The following is a 17,565-nucleotide window of genomic DNA, read 5'->3' as shown; positions in this document are numbered from 1 at the left end:
CAGCAAGAAGTGGGAGCGTTCCCATTTTACGGTCAACTTTCTCGGGCTGGATCTGTTCTAGACACTGGGCTTTAAAGTATTAGATTCAAAAAACACAGAAATCTGCCTTGTGGAGAATGACTGAAGAGATGTACTCCCCAAAGTCTCTTCTGGACTTGGATGTTGTGGATGTTGTCATAGGTATGAGCATCGTCCATGAGTGGATCTACTGGCCACCCCAATTATACAGCCATTCTGCCAGACCTCCCTGGGTGTTAAAGCCTGTCTTAGCCAGAGATTTCTCGCTTGCTCAAGGAGGACATTATAGAAGTGACTGACTTTTCGCTGTGGTTGTTAAACCTTTTTGTAGCAAAAAAAGAAGGAAGGGAGACTACTTACATGTGGACCACTGCCAAGTGAACAAGGTAGTCATACCTGACTGCTATCCTTTACTGATCATGGTTCAACTGTGCTCACTAAATTGGATCTACACTAGGGATATCTCCAAATAATGTTTGCCTCTTACTCATGGAACCTCAAAGCTTTTCTCACCCATATGGACTTTTTTCAATTTAAAAGGATGCCTTTTGGTTATCTTCGACCCCTAGAACATCAGGCTTCAGTGTTAGCAGACGTTCCTGGGGTGGTCATCTATGAAGATGACATCTTGGATTGTCTCATTCTGACCATGATGCTTCCCTACATGTAGTACTTCCCTGATTTAAGGACCATCATCTGATCCTGAACATGGAGAAGTGTGTTATTCATTGGGATCAACTGGATTTTGTGGGTCATCATCTGTCGGCACGTGGAAACTCTCCATTGCAGTCCAAAATATGGATGTACAAGTCGGAATTTCTATCATTTCTTGGGATAACTATTATCTTTATTTTGTGCAAGATTATGCTCTTACTGCATGCTTATGGACCCTGTTACGCAGCAATGTGGTCTGAAACTGGACTCCAGTGTGTTCACAGCCAGTATGCCAGCTCAAACGACATATTATATCAGCTTCTGCACTGGCACACTGTGCCTTACGAGCCTCTGCTGTTGTCACATATGATGCCTCAGCTGTAGCTCTTCGTGCTGTGCTCTCCCAGATCCATTGGGGGGGAACAACCAGTGGCATTCACCTCCTGAGCGCTCTCCTCAGCTGAACATAAATACTTGGCAGGAGGCCCTAGCATGCATATGGGTATGAGAAAGGTGGCATCATTATTTGTATGGCTGCACTTTCACATCACGCACCAATCACCAGGTGTTAACTACACTGTTAATGCCATCCAGCCCAGGGCACTAACACCTTCATATTCACAGACGGCCTGATCGTCTGCATCAGTGCAATTCCTCAGTACTGAACCACCCAGGTAAACGTAATCAAGGGGCTGATCACCTGTCCTGGGCTTCACCTGACAAATCCACAGAAAGGGGGATTATGAGCCAGGAAGAGGATAATAATGCCTTGACTGATCTCTCTTGCCACTCCCAAATCATTGTTAGAGACACTGCCCCAGGATGTACTGTTACAAGCAGGGCCATCCCTAGGGTGGTGCGTGGCCCAGGACAAAGGCGCTGAGTTTCTAATCTGCTGAGGGGTGCTCCCCCTGGTTCCGCCCAGCCCGTGCCCCCACTCCGCCCCTTCCCACAAACTCCACCCTGCTTCTTCCCACCCCCACTCTGCCCCCGCCCCGCCTCTTCCTGCCCAGTTCTGCCCCCTCCCCTAAGCACGCTGCGCCCTCGCTCCTCTCCTCTCCCCCCCAGCGCCTCCTGACACAGCAAAACATCTGATCTGCCACAGGCGGTAGGGGCTGAGAGGGACAGGGAGATGCTGATTGGTGGGGGCCGCCAGCAGGCAAGAGGCACTGGGGAGAGGGGGAGGTTCTAGCAGGGGGGCTCCTCCTCGCCCATCCCCGCCCGCCACTCGCCTCCCTGTTCACCTCCTCACCCTGCTCACCTGCCCACCTCCTGCCTCACCTCCCCGCCTGCCTTTTGCGGATTTTATCTTAGAGCGGGGCCCCCCAAAGCGTGGCGTCTGGGGAGGTCTCCCCGATTCGCCATACCCAAGGGATGGCTCTGGTTACCAGAAAGTTCTCAAATATGTTTGTCAGGATTGGCCAGAAACTATTATCTGGGGGCTTATTTTCATGCGAGACATGAATTGTCAGCATGGGGTGATCAAGGTCTACTTTGGGACTCATAGGTGGAATTTCCAGAGGCCATGCAGACAGAGGTGCTGGCCATTGCCCACAAAAGGCACCTTGGGATGGTACATATTAGGTAGAGGTGTCACATGGCGGTATAGTGGTCAGGAATTGATAGTCACATTGAAGAAATGTTCAGAAATAGTGAACCACATTTACTTAGTTGTAAATCCTATAAGCAAGCCAGTGTACCCCTGATTCCTACCCTGCTGCCACCTTGGCCGTGACAGTCCACACAGCTAGCCTTATGTGGAGAAATGATTCCCGCCCCGCAGCATCAGTGATTTCTATAAGTAGCTTAGAATCTTTTTCCAAATGGTCAGAGGTAGCAGCTAGCAGCCTAGTACCATTACAAATTGTCTGTGATCAGTTGGAGGAGTGGTTCTTTAGGTGGGATTATCCCTTAATGATAATTACTGATAACAGACTGCAGTTTGTTTCTGCTTGTTTCACTCAATTCCTAGCAGATAAAGAGATCTGGCGTGTCTGTAGTCCCAGCTACCATCCTCAGGCGAATGGGGGTGAAGAGAGATTTAATCTCAGATTGAAGAACAAACTTTGGGCTCATCTAACCTAGGGTTTGGTCTTTCTGCAAGCTCTCCACCCAGTATTACAGCATTACTGGGCTGTTCCCCAGAGATCAATAGGTCAGTCCCCAGCTTTCCTGATGATGGGGCAAGAGTTGTGCTTATCGTTACTTATTAAACCCCATTTTAAAGATCCACAGCATATAGGTGTTATACATCAGGTTCACAACCACATATGGAAGCAGCAGGCATGATTCAAAGGTTACACAGATGACACAGAGGGCTAGGGTGAAGACCCTGGTGGTGGGGCAATGGGTACTTGTACACAGACTATGCAAGGGGGTCCAAGTTTGGATCACAGCTTTCATTTCCAATGCAGATGTCTAGGAGTGGTAACATACGAATTGCAAGACGGGTCCCATTGACATACCAGTAATTTAGTGCATATACTGGAAACCATCATAGGGGAAGGGGGTGTGGAAATGCCCATTGCACCATCTGCTGCTGAAGGGGTACTGCCTGCTCCAACACAGGCCAGGTCTACATTAGACTTATATCATTATAACTGTGTCACACAAAGATGTGAAAAATCCACACCCCTGAGAAATGTAGTTATACTGAACTAACCCCCAGAGTAGACAGACCTATGTCAACAGGAGAGCTTCTCCCTTCAACATAGCTATCTCCTCTCAGGGAGGTGAATTAACTATGCCAACAGGAGAAGCTCTCCCATTAGCATAGTAGCATCTTCACTAAAGCACTACAGTGAAGCAGTTACACCAGTGCAGCTGTGCTGCTGCAATGCTGTATGTGAAGACAAACCCAGAGTCTCCACTTTTACTTCCAACCCCGCATCTGCCAGCTGTTGGTGTCCCAAGGGTGATGCATAGACCTTTACGCTCCTGTGGGCCCCCATGTTGGCTGAAGGACTTTGTGGTGTAACAACCAAATGAATTACTGGCATTTTGAAGGTTTAAATTGTATTATTTGTTACTGTATGGTTGTACAAAAAAAACCTGTTTGGAGGTGGAAAATGTACTATTTGGAAACGGCTGTTTATGGAGCATGGCTCCTTTAAGACACCAGGAAGAGGAGCCAGGAAAAGGAACGGGCAAGGCTCCAGTGAGCACCATGAGGAAGAGAAACCTTGAGGGGGTGCAGCCCTGGAATAAAGTTAGTTCTTGTTTGCATTTAAACCTGAGTGGCCTTCAAGTTATTGGGATATCACACTTTCCTTTGCTGATTGGTGGCTATTTGAGAAGGAGGTGGAGAGGAATTGGGAAGATGAGACACCAAAAACTGCTGCTCACACCCCACTTTGGAGAGTAAGAGGAGTAGAAAGCACTACAACATATGGTTCCCCATCCTGTCCTGCATCCTGCTGTGGAAACTGAGCATCTATTTTATTAGTTGAAATTTCAGCAGCAAAATTAGGACTGGGAGATTAGGGCTAAAGGATAGGGGAAAGCTCTTTTGGGCTGGATGCATGAGAAAGCAGCCTGCCTCATCTCTTGTTCCCTACAGTCCGTGGTCATACTCTTTGAATGCATGTGAATTTGTCCTATAATCTTTACCCAACAGTTTTTAATATTTGTGAAAATTTTAGGCTATATTCACTCAAATATTTTTAAAAATATATTACTTTTTTCCTCTTCGTATGATCCTCCAGAGCTGCTGCTGTAGCGAGATTCTAGCCTGTGGTGCTGGCGGTTCAAATTACTATTCAACCCACTGTAGATATCTAGATGCACATAGCTGAACAAACGAATACATGAATGTTAATATCAGGCGTGTTTCGTGGTAAAATGATATAGCAATTCAGTGCTTTACACAAGGGTTTCTTTTAAATGTAACTATCTGAGACAATCTGTTTCAGTAGTATATTTCTTTAAAACACCTGCATTAATATCTAGCTGAATACAATGTTTATGTACATATTAAATAACACATTCATAATACATAAAACATGATAGAGAAGTAAATATTGAAACTGATAATAGTTATCTCAAAGGGGAACAGAATAATTATTAAGAGCTTGAGTGTTAGGCGCCTATATAAGAAAAAGTTCCAAAAAACAGGACTGTCCCTATAAAAACGGACATCTGATCACCCTAGTTATGTTTGTAAAATGCCTATTACCCCTCACCCCCATCCTGGTTTTTCACAGTTGCTATCTGGTCACCCTAAACATAACAAGAGTGGTTCTCACCCCATAGGAGCTTACACTCAAGTTGATCTTATCATTCACCAAAACTTAAAGTCAATATATGAATTGACACAGATATTCACAGGATGAGATCCTCACGCCCCACTCTGGCCCCTTTTTGCCATAGAAAATGGTCAGAGCAGAGTAAATGAGCCTTAAAAGCCTCTTTTCCAGCCAGTACAGGATTTCCCTAGCACAAGAACTGTGGAAGACAGCCAGATGGCTGCTTCCTAAAGACCCCCAGCCCACTTGCAAGCCTGGGTGTAAGGTACATATTTTGAATGTGGTGGCAGCGTGCACACCTGCAGAGGTTCTGGACAGTGCTGAAGCTCAGAAGTCAGCCCAGGGGGACTGCTGTAACACAGATAGGCCTCTAGCACTGTCTATTTTAGCTGGAGTCTTCTCCAGCCCCAAGAATAGCTGAAGACTGGGAAGGTGCAAAGGTGGCTAAAAGCTACCTGAGCTGCCCAACCTCCTGGGCTCCAAGTTCTGTGTTACATCTCTTAGAAAAGACAGTTACCTTTTCCTGGTGTTCTTCGAGATGTGTTGCTCATGTCTATTCCACAATCAGTGTATGTGCTCGCCACATGCACTAGTGCCGGAAGTTCTTCCCCTAGCAGTACCCGTGGGGGGAGTGCCCCAGCGACCCCTGGAGTGGTGCCTCTATAGTGCTGTATAAGGGGAGTTCAGTGCTCCCCCCACCCTCAGTTCCTTCTTGCCAGACAACTCCGACAGAGGGGAAAGAGGGTGGGATGTGGAATACACATGAGCAACACATCTTGAAGAACACCAGTTACGGAAAAGGTAACTGTCTTTTCCTCTTCAAGTGATTGCTCATGTGTATTCCACAATAGTTGATTCCAAGCTATATCTGTTGGAGGTGGGTAGGAGTTCACAAATTATTGGGACGGAGTACAGCCCTGCCGAACCCGGTGTCATCCCTGGTTTGGGAGACGATCGCATAGTGTGAGGTGAACATATGAACCAAAGACCAGGTGGTAGCTCTACAAATGTCCTGGATGGGGACATGGGACAAGAAGGAAGCAGACGAGGCTTGCGCTCGACTTGAGTGCGCCTTCTCAATCGGTGGCGGGGGGATACCCGCCAGATCATAACAGGTACGGATGCACAAAGTGATCCGGTTGGAGAGCTGCTCAGTGGAGATTGACCGACCCCTCATGCACTCAGCTGAGGCGATGAACAGTTGAAAGGACTTTCTGAATGGCTTGGTCTGCTTGAGGTAGAAAGCCAGAGCCCGTCACACATTGAGCGTGTGGAGACGGCGCTCCTCACTGGATGCTTGGGGCAGAGGACCAGTAGAAAAATGTCCTGACCCATGTGATAGGCAGGAACCACCTTCCGGAAGAACTCAGGGTGTGGGCGGAGCCGGACCTTGTCCTTATGGAAAGCCATGTATGGAAGCTTGGATGTCAGGGCCCTGAGCTCCGAGACCCACCTGGCCAACATGATTGCGACCAGGAAGGCCACTTTCCACGAGAACTTGGACCAGGAGCGCATGGCTAGTGGCTCAAACGGGAGTCCCGTGAAACAGGCCCACACCAGGTTTAGGTCCCACTGTGGGACCGGGAGCCTAGCATACAGGAAGAGACGGTCCAACCCCTGGAGGAACCGGCCAGTCATAGCATGGGAGAATTCTGTGTGACCCTGCACTGGTGGATGGAAGGCTGATATGGCCACCAAGTGGACCTTGACTGACGAGGATGCCAGGCCCTGGGCTCTAAGGTGGAGAAGGTAGTCCAGGATAAGCTGGAACGGGGCAGACACCGGGGAAATGCCCCGCTCATTCGCCCATCTGGACAACCGGGACCACTTTGCTGAGTAGGTGCGGCACGGCGCGTGGAGGGCTGCCTGCTTTCTAGGAGGACGCGTTGAACCCCTTCTGAGCATGTCCTTTCCTCCCTACCTAACCACTGAGGTGGAGAAGGCAGCCCGGTCCTGGGAGAGCAGGTCCAGGCGGAGTGGCAATGGCCCCGGCAGAGCAACCGCCAGGTCCATGAGGGTCCCATACCAATGTTGCCTGGGCCATGCTGGAACAATCAGAAGGACCTGGACCCTTTCCCTCTTTAATTTTTCCAGGACCTTGCTGATCAGTGGAAACGGAGGAAAGGCATAGAGAAACTGGTCTGAGCAGGACAGGAGGAAGGCATCAGAGATAGCGCCCCATCCCAGCCCTGCCCTGGAGCAGAACCAGGAACAGTGCCAGTTCTGTCGACTTGCGAACAGGTCCACCTGGGGGGTCCCCCACAGTCAGAAAAGCCTGTGGGCCAACTCCAGGTGGAGAGACCACTCGTGCTGAAAGGAGAAGTCCCTGCTCAAGCAATCCGCCCACACATTCCAGGTGCCCAGTAGATGGAAGGCCTTTAGGTAGATGTCATGGGCTATACAGAAATCCCACAAGGGCTTCATGGCAGAGGGGAGAGGATCAGGATCAGCCTTGCCTGTTGATATAGGACATCGAGGCCATGTTGTCCAGGAGGACCCTGACCACCCTGCCCTCCAGGTGCGAGTGGAAGGCCACGCACACCAGCCATACTGCCCTGAGCTCCTTGACATTTATGTGAAGGGTCAGATCCTGAGCCGACCATAGACCTTGGGTCTGAATGTTCCCCATGTGGGCCCCCAACCCAGGTCTGACGCATGGGACACCAGTTCCAGCGGTGGGGCCCTATCCCTGAATGGGACCCCTTGGAGCATGTTGCTCGGGGCGGACCACCACCACAGGGAAGTAATCACCGAGTAGGGTATGGTGAAGACTTTGTCCATCCTGTCCCTGGCCTGGGAGAACTCTGAGGCCAACCAGAGCTGCAGGGGCCTCACCCTGAGTCCAACATGACAGACCATGTACATGCACGCCGACATGTGACCCAAGAGCTGGAGGCACCCTCTGTCTGTTGTCACCAGGAACCTTGTGACCGCATTGATGAGCCTCTTCAGGGTCTTGAACCTGTCCGGTGGGAGGGAGGCTCTGGCCAACGAGGCATCCAGGAGCGCCCCGATAAACTCTCTGCGTTGAACCAGGACTAACGTGGACTTGGTGTTGTTTACCAACTGGCCCAAAGCGGTGCACGTGGACAGGAGGAGCATCACATGATCCCTCACCTGTTACCAGGAGCTGCCCTTGACCAGCCAATCGTCCAGATAGGGAAAGATCTGGAGTCCCCCGTCGCCTGAGGTCGGCCGCTACCACCGACATACATTTTGTAAATACCCTGGGGGCAGTGGACAGGCCAAATGGGAGGACCGTAAATTGGTAGCGATTCTGCCCCACCACAAAACAGAGGAAGTATCTGTGCCACTCAAATATACGAATGTGGAAGTACACGTCCTGCAGATCGAGGGCAGCGTACCAGTCCCCGGGATCCAGGGAGGGGATGATGGAGGCCAGGGAGACCATGCGGAATTTGAACTTCACCATGTACCAGTTCAGACCTCGCAGGTCCAGGATGGGCCTGAGTCCGCCTTTGGGATAAGGAAATAGTGGGAGTAGTACCCCTTGCCTTTGAACTCCCCAGGCACTACTTCCACCGCTCCTAGGCCCAGGAGCCGCCCCACCTCCTTCTTGAGCAAAGCTTCGTGCGAAGGGTCCCCCAGGAGGGATGGGGGATGGTTGGGCGGGGAGGAAGTAAACTGGAGGGTGTAGCCCCGGGAGATGGTGTGGAGGACCCAGCGGTCTGAGGTCAGCCGCGCCCACTCCAGGGGGAAAGCACACAACTGATCGGAGAAGAAAGCTTTATTCAGGGTGGATCCCTGATGAGAACTGGTAGGGCACCCCCGAGCATCCCATCAAAACCTCCTTTTCCCTGCCTGCTTGCCCTGGAGGGCACAGAGTGGGGGGCAGGCCGAGACTGTCTCTGAGGGCACCTCTTGTAGTCCCGCGACTTCTTATAGGCAGCCTCGTATTTTGGGTCAGTGGCCTGAGCGGGAGTCTGCTGAGGCTTGAATTTAGATTTAGTCGGAGCCGGAACTTAGAGACCCAGAGTCTGGAGGGTCGTTTGGGAGTCTTTCATGCCATGCAGCCTTGTATCCGTTTCAAATGGGAGATCCTGCATGGAGGTCTGCACCTCGCTGGACAGCCCAGAAAGCAGGAGCCACGATGCCCTTCTCAAGGACACCGCGACGGCCATGTCCGTCGCATCCAAAGTTGCCTGCAGGGTTGTTCTGGCAGCCACTGTACCCTCCTCCACCAGCGCTTTGAACTCCTTCCTATCATGCTCCTGGAGGGAGTCCTTGAACTTGGGCAGGGAGCCCCACAGATTGAACTCATACCAGCCCAGGAGAGCCTCGTGGTTAACTGAAAGCTCGAGGACAAATAAATTTTTCTCCCAAAAGAGTCCAGCCTCCACGAATCTTTATTTTTGGGGTAGGAGCTGGCTGGCCCTGCCGTTCCCTGTGGTTGTCTGACTCGACCACCAGGGAGTTGGGCGCCAGGTGGGTGTATAAGTACTTGTGTCCCTTGGCAGGTACAAAGTACTTGCGTTCCACCTTCTTGGAGACGGGGGCCAACGAGGCCAGTGTTTGCCACAGGGCATTTGAAATTTTTGCCACTCCTTCATGGAGAGGCAAGGCTACCCTGCCCGGTTCCGAAGAGGACAGCACATTAAACAGGGAGTCCACCTCTTTCTGGAGGTGGAAGTTTGATGCCACCCTTTTTAAGAGTTCTTGGTGGGCCCTAAAGTCCTCCTGTGGAACGGAGGGGGGCGGAGCCATAACTGCCTCATCTGGGGAGGACGAGGAGGCAGGTGTGGTACTCTGGGTGTCCGTGAGCACGGAAGCGTCCACCACCTGGTCGGTCTCCAGGCATGGTGCCGAAGATGTATGTCCCATCGACTCCTTCCTCAGAGGTCTGGAGAGGGAGGCCAACGGTGCTTCAGAGGCCAGGGTGCCCACTGGTACCATTGGGCCAGCCACAGGGCCCACTGCCACTGCATCTGCTGCAGCACCGGCGGAGCCGGTTGTTCGGCCTGGCTGGTCTGGCTTATCGATGGACGACTACGAATGGAGGCTGGGCTGACATATGACCTGCCGCTGTCCCTGGACCGGGAGTGACGCCCACGTTGGGATCGCGGTCCCATGGTTGAGGACCGGTACTGTCGGTAACGGCTGCTCTGCGATCGGCTCCAATGGTCGGATGTGCAACGGCGAGACACTGGTGATCGACGCCTGGGGCTGTGGAGGCAATGCCTTGGCAGGGTCTTGGAGCGGGATTCTGAGCAGGAACGGCGTCAATACCCGCGCTGTGACCGGCTGCGATAACCCCTCCGAGACACGGACCTTGGGCGATGTCTGCCTTGGTCCTGTCAGTATTCACTCCTCGAGGTGGAGCGGTGCTGAGAGTCTCGGTCAGATGGAACCCAACCAGCCTGGTGGGAGTCGAGGGCGATCCACATGGACTTTGCCCTGAATGGTTGCTGGGCGGCGAACGGCATGGGGAACGTTCCCTCGACCGAGACTGGTACCGAGCCAAGGGGGACTGCGGAGATCCCCGCGGTGGCTTGCCTCTGGAGCGTGGAGCCAACGTCGGTGGTGCTCCTGGTACCAGCATGGACATAACGTCCCGGGCATCTGGCATGGAGGGCATCTGGACATCCGGGGAGGCCTGCTCCAAATGGGCCGGGCTACTCCGCTCGACCTGAGCCAGAGGCCTAGAAGCCAGTGGGGATCGAGGACTGCCCGACATGGGTCTAGCCTCTGTCCCGGGTTTACTTCAGTGCTGCTGCAAAGAAGGTGTCTTTGTAGCCCTCTTGGCATGCCCCGTGGATGGGGAGCGGCTCACTGGTTGATGGCACCGGAGGGTTGCCGCGCCGCTGACCCCGACTCCATCAGAATAGCCTGGAGCCTAATATCCCTTTCTCTCTTGGTCCGAGGCTTAAACGACTTGCAAATTTTGCAACCATCGCTGATATGGGTTTCTCCCAAACAGCGCAGACAGTCCGCGTGTGGGTCACTCCTTGGCACAGACTGCCAACAAGTGTCGCACAACTTAAAACCTGGGGCGTGAGGCATGCCCCGGCCTGGGCACTCTAACTAAGTGAACTAACTGAACAGCTAACTACAGGTACTAATACTGAACGAACAAGCAGTTCTGGGGACGAGCTACAGCAAAGCTGGAGCAGAGTAATTCTGATGCACCTTCACTGGCAGCAAGAAGGAACTGAAGGTGGGGGGAGAGCACAGCTCCCCTTATACTGCGCCATGGAGGCGCCACTCCAGGGGTCACTGGGGCGCTCCCCCTATGGGTACTGCCAGGGGAAAAACTTCCAGCACCAGTGCAAGAGACGAGCATGCACACCTATTGTGGAATACACATGAGCAATCACTCAAAGAAGTGAAGTTCAGAATGTTGCACAGAATGCCTTCAACAAAAATATCTGGAGAACTCTCCGTTAGCAGAGCCACACAGAGAGGATCCAGGGCAAAATCTGAAACTGTTTTTGTACTCTTGGGGGGGGGCTCAAACACTGAGGGGAGGGCTGGGGGACGGTTGGAGAATGAGCCTGTTCCATATTCACCCTGCAACAACAGCTCCTGTCTCACAGGGCTTGGCCCAGCTCCCTGCTCTGGTTGTTGTGATCTGATGGGATCACAGTGCCACTCAGGTGTGGCCCTCTTGCCCCTCTGTCATGACTGGGGACAAGGGGTCGGTGGGCAAAACTTCAATGAATAGCACTGTGACCTGGAGTGTGGTGTCGCAGCACCACTCTGTCTGGGGTCCCTCTCAAACAGGGGGCCTAAGGCAAACTGCCCTCCAGACAGCCCTTTCCATTTTTGTTTTGTTTTGTTATAACATGGGACTTGTCTGCTTCGGGAAGTTTATCAGCATAATTATGCCACAATTATTATAAGAATGTAGCAATACCAGTATAAAACTCTGTGTGGACACTCTTATTCCAGAGTAAGAACGCCTTTTGCCACTTTAGCTTATGCTGTTTTCAAAATGACAAAAACTAAATCAGAAAAAGGCACTTTTATAGCGGAACAAGAGTGTCAACATGGGGAGTTATACCAGAGAAATTATACAGATATAGTTCTGCTGGTAAATTTCCCCAGGTAGGAAAACCTTCAAAAACAAACAAAAAAAGCCCCACAAATCCTATGGGGCTGATACTGTAGCAGCTCTGTTTTTATATCTCAGATAGATTTAAATAGGAGGGCCACATAGGGAGCATCCACAAATCTGGAAGAGTAAATTAGAGGTCAAGAAATATATGCATTGTTGGTTCCTAATAAATCAATCAGGAAACAGAGTTTTAATATGTAATCTGATTGGCTGCAACAATAATATAGTGTAAACTGAGAAATGGATCAGACTGCAGTTATTTGCACTGGTTATCAATAGTCAAGAACTCAGTACTGTTGGTCTTTGAGGAGATACTTACTTCTCTTCAATACTATCTTTTGTATGCTTATTGTCAAGATTGCCATCTGTGGGAGCAACCATTGTATTGCTACTGGAAGTGGTACCTGTAAATTAAGGACAAAGAGAAAAATAGCTTAGGATAGGTAAATATATTGAAAAGTTTATGCAATGTATGAATTTATCTGAAAATCCTGGATCTATATTTTCTTTGTACCAAAGCAATACTGTATAAGATCTGCAGGGATATGTTTATACTGCAATAAAACACCTGCGGCTGGCCTGGGTCAGCTGACTCGAGCTTGGGGGGAATGGGGGTCGAGCTGTGTGGCTATAACATAACAGTGTAGATGTCTGTGCTACGGCTGGAGCTCTGGGAATCCTTGGGGGTCTTAGGGCTCCAGTCCAAGCCTGAACATCTGCACCATAATTTTATAGCCCCACAATCATAGCCCCATAAGCCCAAGTCAGCTGACCCAGGCCCACCTCATGTGTTATACTGCGGTGTAGATACTACCTAAGTGTTCATCACACTTTGTCGCAATATGTTCAAATAGAAATTGAGGACTATTTATTACCAATTTAAAAAACAATAATTATAATTTAGATTTAAAAATATGGGCTGCTATAAACAAACATTTTCACTTGATAGAGATCTTGAACGTTTTTGATAGTAAGGTCACTAATGCTTATGAAATAGTGTTTACTAATATGTTTAGTTTGTTTGTGTATATAAAGGATTTGTGTTCAAGTCTTTATGATGTGCATTTAGTAGAAAGTTAATTTTTTGTAAAAGGTTTTAAATATGTATTTCTTCCTTTCCTATATGCTGCATGCCACACATCTCTAAGGGTATGTCTACACTTACGGCGGTGTTTAGAGTACAGACACTGCACACCTGGTTGGCATGTATATAAAGAGCAGTGTAGATGGTGAGGCACAGCTTATACGAGTAGAGTGACCTAGATGCCTGAAACCTAGGGTATATACCCCACACAGCTCCCTACACTGCCCCATGTCTACACTACTATTTTTAATTGTGTAGTGTCCACTGTCCCCCTGATGCCAGAGCCTTTCACTGTGGCAGGAGAAGACTCAGGCAGCTCCCCTCTGCCAGAGCCTCTCCTTGCTACAGCAAAAAGAAAAGGAGTACTTGTGGCTCACGAAAGCTTATGCTCAAATAAATTGGTTAGTCTCTAAGGTGCCACAAGTACTCCTTTTCTTTTTGCGAATACAGACTAACACGGCTGTTACTCTGAAACCTTGCTACAGCAAAATGTTCTAGCAGGATGGAGGCAGGGAGAAGAAAAGCTCAAGCAGCAGGGAGCTGCCAGAGCCTTTCCCTGCTGCCTCTCTCATCAGAGCCTTTTCTTGCTTCAATGAAAGGCTCTGGCAGTGAGAAGCTGCTCCCCACTGCTGCCCCCTTCCGGAGCCTTTCACTGCAGCGTGTAGCTACATACGCCAGTGAATGTAGACACAGCCTGCCTTTCAGTGCAGCGTGTAGCTACATGTAGCCTCCACAAGTGCAGAAATCGTCTAAAATGTAGGTTTTAGGGGGTCTGCCATACGTTAATTCACAAGGTAAACAAATGAGAAATTAGAGTGCAAAAATACTATCTTTGTACTGTAGCTAGTATTAGCTATTTCTTTTTAAGACAAACTTGCGAGCAATATATAAAATAGTGGGCGGAAAGTGTTAGGCAACTTTAATATAAGTGCTTCTGCCACTCCACCTAAAATGAAGTATATCAGCACTTCGGATTTTTGTAGTTTGTTTCTTCCCCCTGCACGTCACATTTTTACAGTTTGCTACACAAATGCTTATAGTTTATTATTGTTTAATGCTAATGTAAGTGGGATGCTTTATAGATGGACATGAAGACAAGGGTAGATTCTGTGCTGCAACTCGAAGAGGCACAGCACAGAACTTGCAGCCCAAAGGGAGGGAACCAAAGGTGGCTGGCCTGGGCATTTCAGGGCCTGGACAGGCCCCAGGCATAATTTGTGGGGGCCTGCTTGTGTTATAGCAGACCCCCTGGCTGCCAACTAGCCACAGTGATGTCTAGAAACTGCCTAGAAACTTAAGCCTATGCCATGCAATAGAGCTGGCAAGGGGATTTTCAGAAAGAAGCCTTATGGCTGTCTTCCACACTTCCAGAGCCAGGGGAATCTGCCACAGATCCATGGGTAGGGTTGCCAACTTTCTGACTGCAGAAAACCCAACATCCTCGTCCTGCCCCTTCTCCGAGGCCCCACTCCCACTCACTCCATCCATCGCTTGCTCTCCGCCCCCCCTTCACTTACTCGCTCATTTTCACCGAGTTGGGGCAGGAGGTTGGGGTGCGGCAGGGAGTGAGGGCTCCAGCTGGGGGTGCAGGCTCTAGGGGGGGTTGCGGATGAGGGGTTTGGGGTACAGGAGGGGGCTGGGGCTGAGGAGTTCGAAGTGTGGGAGGGGTCTCCTGGCTGGGGCAGGGGGTTGGGATGTGAGAAGGGGTGAGGGCTCTGGGGTGGGGCCAGGGATGAGGGACTTGGGGTACAGGAGTGGGTTCCAGGCTGGGGCCGAGGGGTTTGGAGTGCGAGAGGGTATGCGGGGTGTGGGCTCTGGGAGGGAGTGTGTGTGTGGGCGGGGGCTCAGGGCTGGCGCTTACCTCAGGCATCTCCCGGAAGGAGCTGGCATGTCCCTCTGGCTCCTAGCCAGAGGGGTGGCCAGAGGGCTCTCCACACTGCCCCCGTCTGCAAGCGCCGCCCCCACACCTTCCACTGGTCACAGTTCCTGGCCAATGGGAGCTGCAGAGACGGTGCTTGGGATAGCACCTACGCTGCGGACAGGGGCAACACGTGGAGCCTTCCTGGCTGCTGCTGCGCCTAGGATACAGAGGGACATGCCAGCCACTTCTGGGAGCCATATGGAGCAGGCCATTGTGACTAACCAGACTTTTAGTGGCCCAGTAAGCTGTGCTGACTGTACTCCATGGGTTCAGTCCTACAAGGTTCTTAACTTAGAGTACGTGAAGTCATTGAGACTATTTATTTGTTTAAAATTAAGATGCTTAGGTGTTCTGCTGGATCAGAACTTGAGTGCTCAGCAAGCTGCAGGACTGGAGCACATGGAAAATACAGTGTCCTTTTAAGTCTTCAGGTTTGCTTGGTTTTTTAATTTGTAGAAACCAAGGCCTTTGTCTACACACAAAATTTGCACCAGTTTAATGAACATTGTTTTTAATGGCAAAGAGTCCTATGGCACCTTATAGACTAACAGACATATTGGAGCATAAGTTTTCGTGGGTGAATACCCATTTCGTCGGATGCATGTCAGTACAAATTCCCATCTTGAAACTCTTAAATAAGTTTACACAGGCATATATAGATTTTGCTTATGTCAGTAAGCTACAAATTTACACTACAGCAGTATAAACCTGTGTAAGTAGATTTAAGAATTCCCATCAGTTTAACTAACTTGATTTAAAAACTCACTTTAGTTAAATCAGTGCAAGTTCTGAGTGCAGACAAGGCTTAACATACACATAGTTTCACGCAATCTGACATTTAATGGTATCAATAAGTCTGATTATTTTTAAAAAAAAAATTTTTTTAAAAGTTTTATTTGTTTATATTAAATCTATTGTGCCTGCACTGCATTTAGATTTTCCAATTAACTCATAACAATAGAAAATAACAACTGAAACACAGTAATAGCCTAGTCAAACGAATTCTCACCTGAAGTGACAGAAGGAATTTTGTAACTGGAAGTGATGCGGTAATATGGTGGATTATCCATGTGAGTGACTCCAGAGCTGACTGGATCTGTAAGCTGTAGTTCATTCACCAGTTCTTCCAATAGTTGCATTGTTTTATCTCTACCCAAGTAAACAATAACCTTCTTCACCTGCCATTAAAAACAGAAATATAAATAAGAGATTGAATTTGTTTTTTAAAGATGAGGAAAAAACAGAAGGTGAACTGTACATCACAATCCTTTGCCTTTAGATACATACCATTTACTATTCATTGCATGTGAAGATTTATGTAATCTATTCTAGTTCTAAGAGAAATCATAATGTCTTAAGTATCTGTCACTAGGAGTAAACATCAGAAATATAAACAAAGATAGTATTCCTTACTGAGATATCACGAAGATAAAAAAATTCCTTAGCATTGTTATAAAAAACCCGTTAGATTATTATTAAAATGCAAATATTTAAAAATTTTACAGACTTTGATATTCACCATTTATTGTGATTGTTTACTTTTTGTATTTAATTTAAGTTGGACAACGAAAATGCAAACTTATAAAGTTTCACTTTTGTTTTTATCTAGTTTCACTTTCTGATTCTCATACATTACTATAGCTGCATGTTTGTTGTGTACGCTGCCATCACACATTTAAAAAAATAATGATTTCATTGAAATACCTTTTAAAAAACAATGAAACACATTTCAATTAGGTTTTGTAAAATCACGTTATAATAAACCTACACTTTTGCCCTATACAGCGTCCTTTTAATGCTGATACAGTATGAACTTTATTTTACTTATATTATTTGTACCACTTTTCTTGTTCAAGTGCTAATATTGCAACATAGCATATGTTTAAATCTCAAGACGATGGAGTCCTTCATATGTTTTAACAAGATCTTAAACAACTAATTAAAAGAAATATTTTACTATTAACTGCATATTAAGTCTATGTGGGATCTATATGAGGTCTTATTTCAGTAAGTTATATTCTTAAAGAAATGAAGGAAGAAAAAAAGTACTTCGAACTCAATGCTGAGAAACAGAAGATTGTCAATGGTTATCCTGGTTAGGAATAAAATGACTGCTCATTCTTTTACTACTCAGCAGCCTCTGATAACATAAGAGATGCCAGGTGTCTGGTTTTCAACTGAAACGAAAAAGGACCCTGGTGGTTTCAGGCATTACCGCTGACCAGGCCATTAAAAGTCCGGTTAGCGCGGAGTAGGGAGGCTTCCTATCCGGCTCCACGCAGCTCCCGGGAAGTGGCCAGCATGTCCCTCCGGCTCCTAAGCGTAGCGACAGCCACAGGGGCTCTGGACACTGCCCCCGCCCCGAGCACCAGCTCCACAGCTCCGATTGGCCTGGAACCATGGCCAATGGGAGCTGCGGGGGTGGTGCCTATGGACCGGAGCAGCGTACAGAGCCCTTCCCCCCCGCCCCACCTGGGAGCTGGAGGGAGATGCCAGCTGCTTCCCTGGAGCTGCCTGAGCCCAGAGCCTGCATCCCTCCCACCCTCCCACACCCCAACTCCCTGCCCCA

General features: G+C 49.0%; 1 protein-coding gene across 11 annotated transcripts in view; it reads right to left on the bottom strand.

The window, feature by feature from the left end:
- FRYL (FRY like transcription coactivator) overlaps positions 1-17,565 on the bottom strand; it is a 427,650-nt gene that overhangs the window by 114,674 nt on the left and 295,411 nt on the right. For all 11 annotated transcript variants that reach the window (XM_077815668.1, XM_077815661.1, XM_077815665.1 and 8 more), the window contains 3 exons: positions 16,006-16,174; positions 12,311-12,395; positions 4,350-4,462 (listed from right to left, as the gene is read on the bottom strand). In XM_077815668.1, the coding sequence (XP_077671794.1) occupies positions 4,350-4,462; positions 12,311-12,395; positions 16,006-16,174 (367 nt within the window). The remainder of the gene's footprint in view (positions 1-4,349; positions 4,463-12,310; positions 12,396-16,005; positions 16,175-17,565) is intronic.

The sequence above is a fragment of the Eretmochelys imbricata genome, chromosome 4 (genome assembly GCF_965152235.1).
Source record: "Eretmochelys imbricata isolate rEreImb1 chromosome 4, rEreImb1.hap1, whole genome shotgun sequence".
Classification (NCBI taxonomy): domain Eukaryota; kingdom Metazoa; phylum Chordata; order Testudines; family Cheloniidae; genus Eretmochelys; species Eretmochelys imbricata.
The sequence above is the reverse complement of the archived record's forward strand: the minus strand, read 5'-3'. Positions and strand labels throughout refer to the sequence as shown.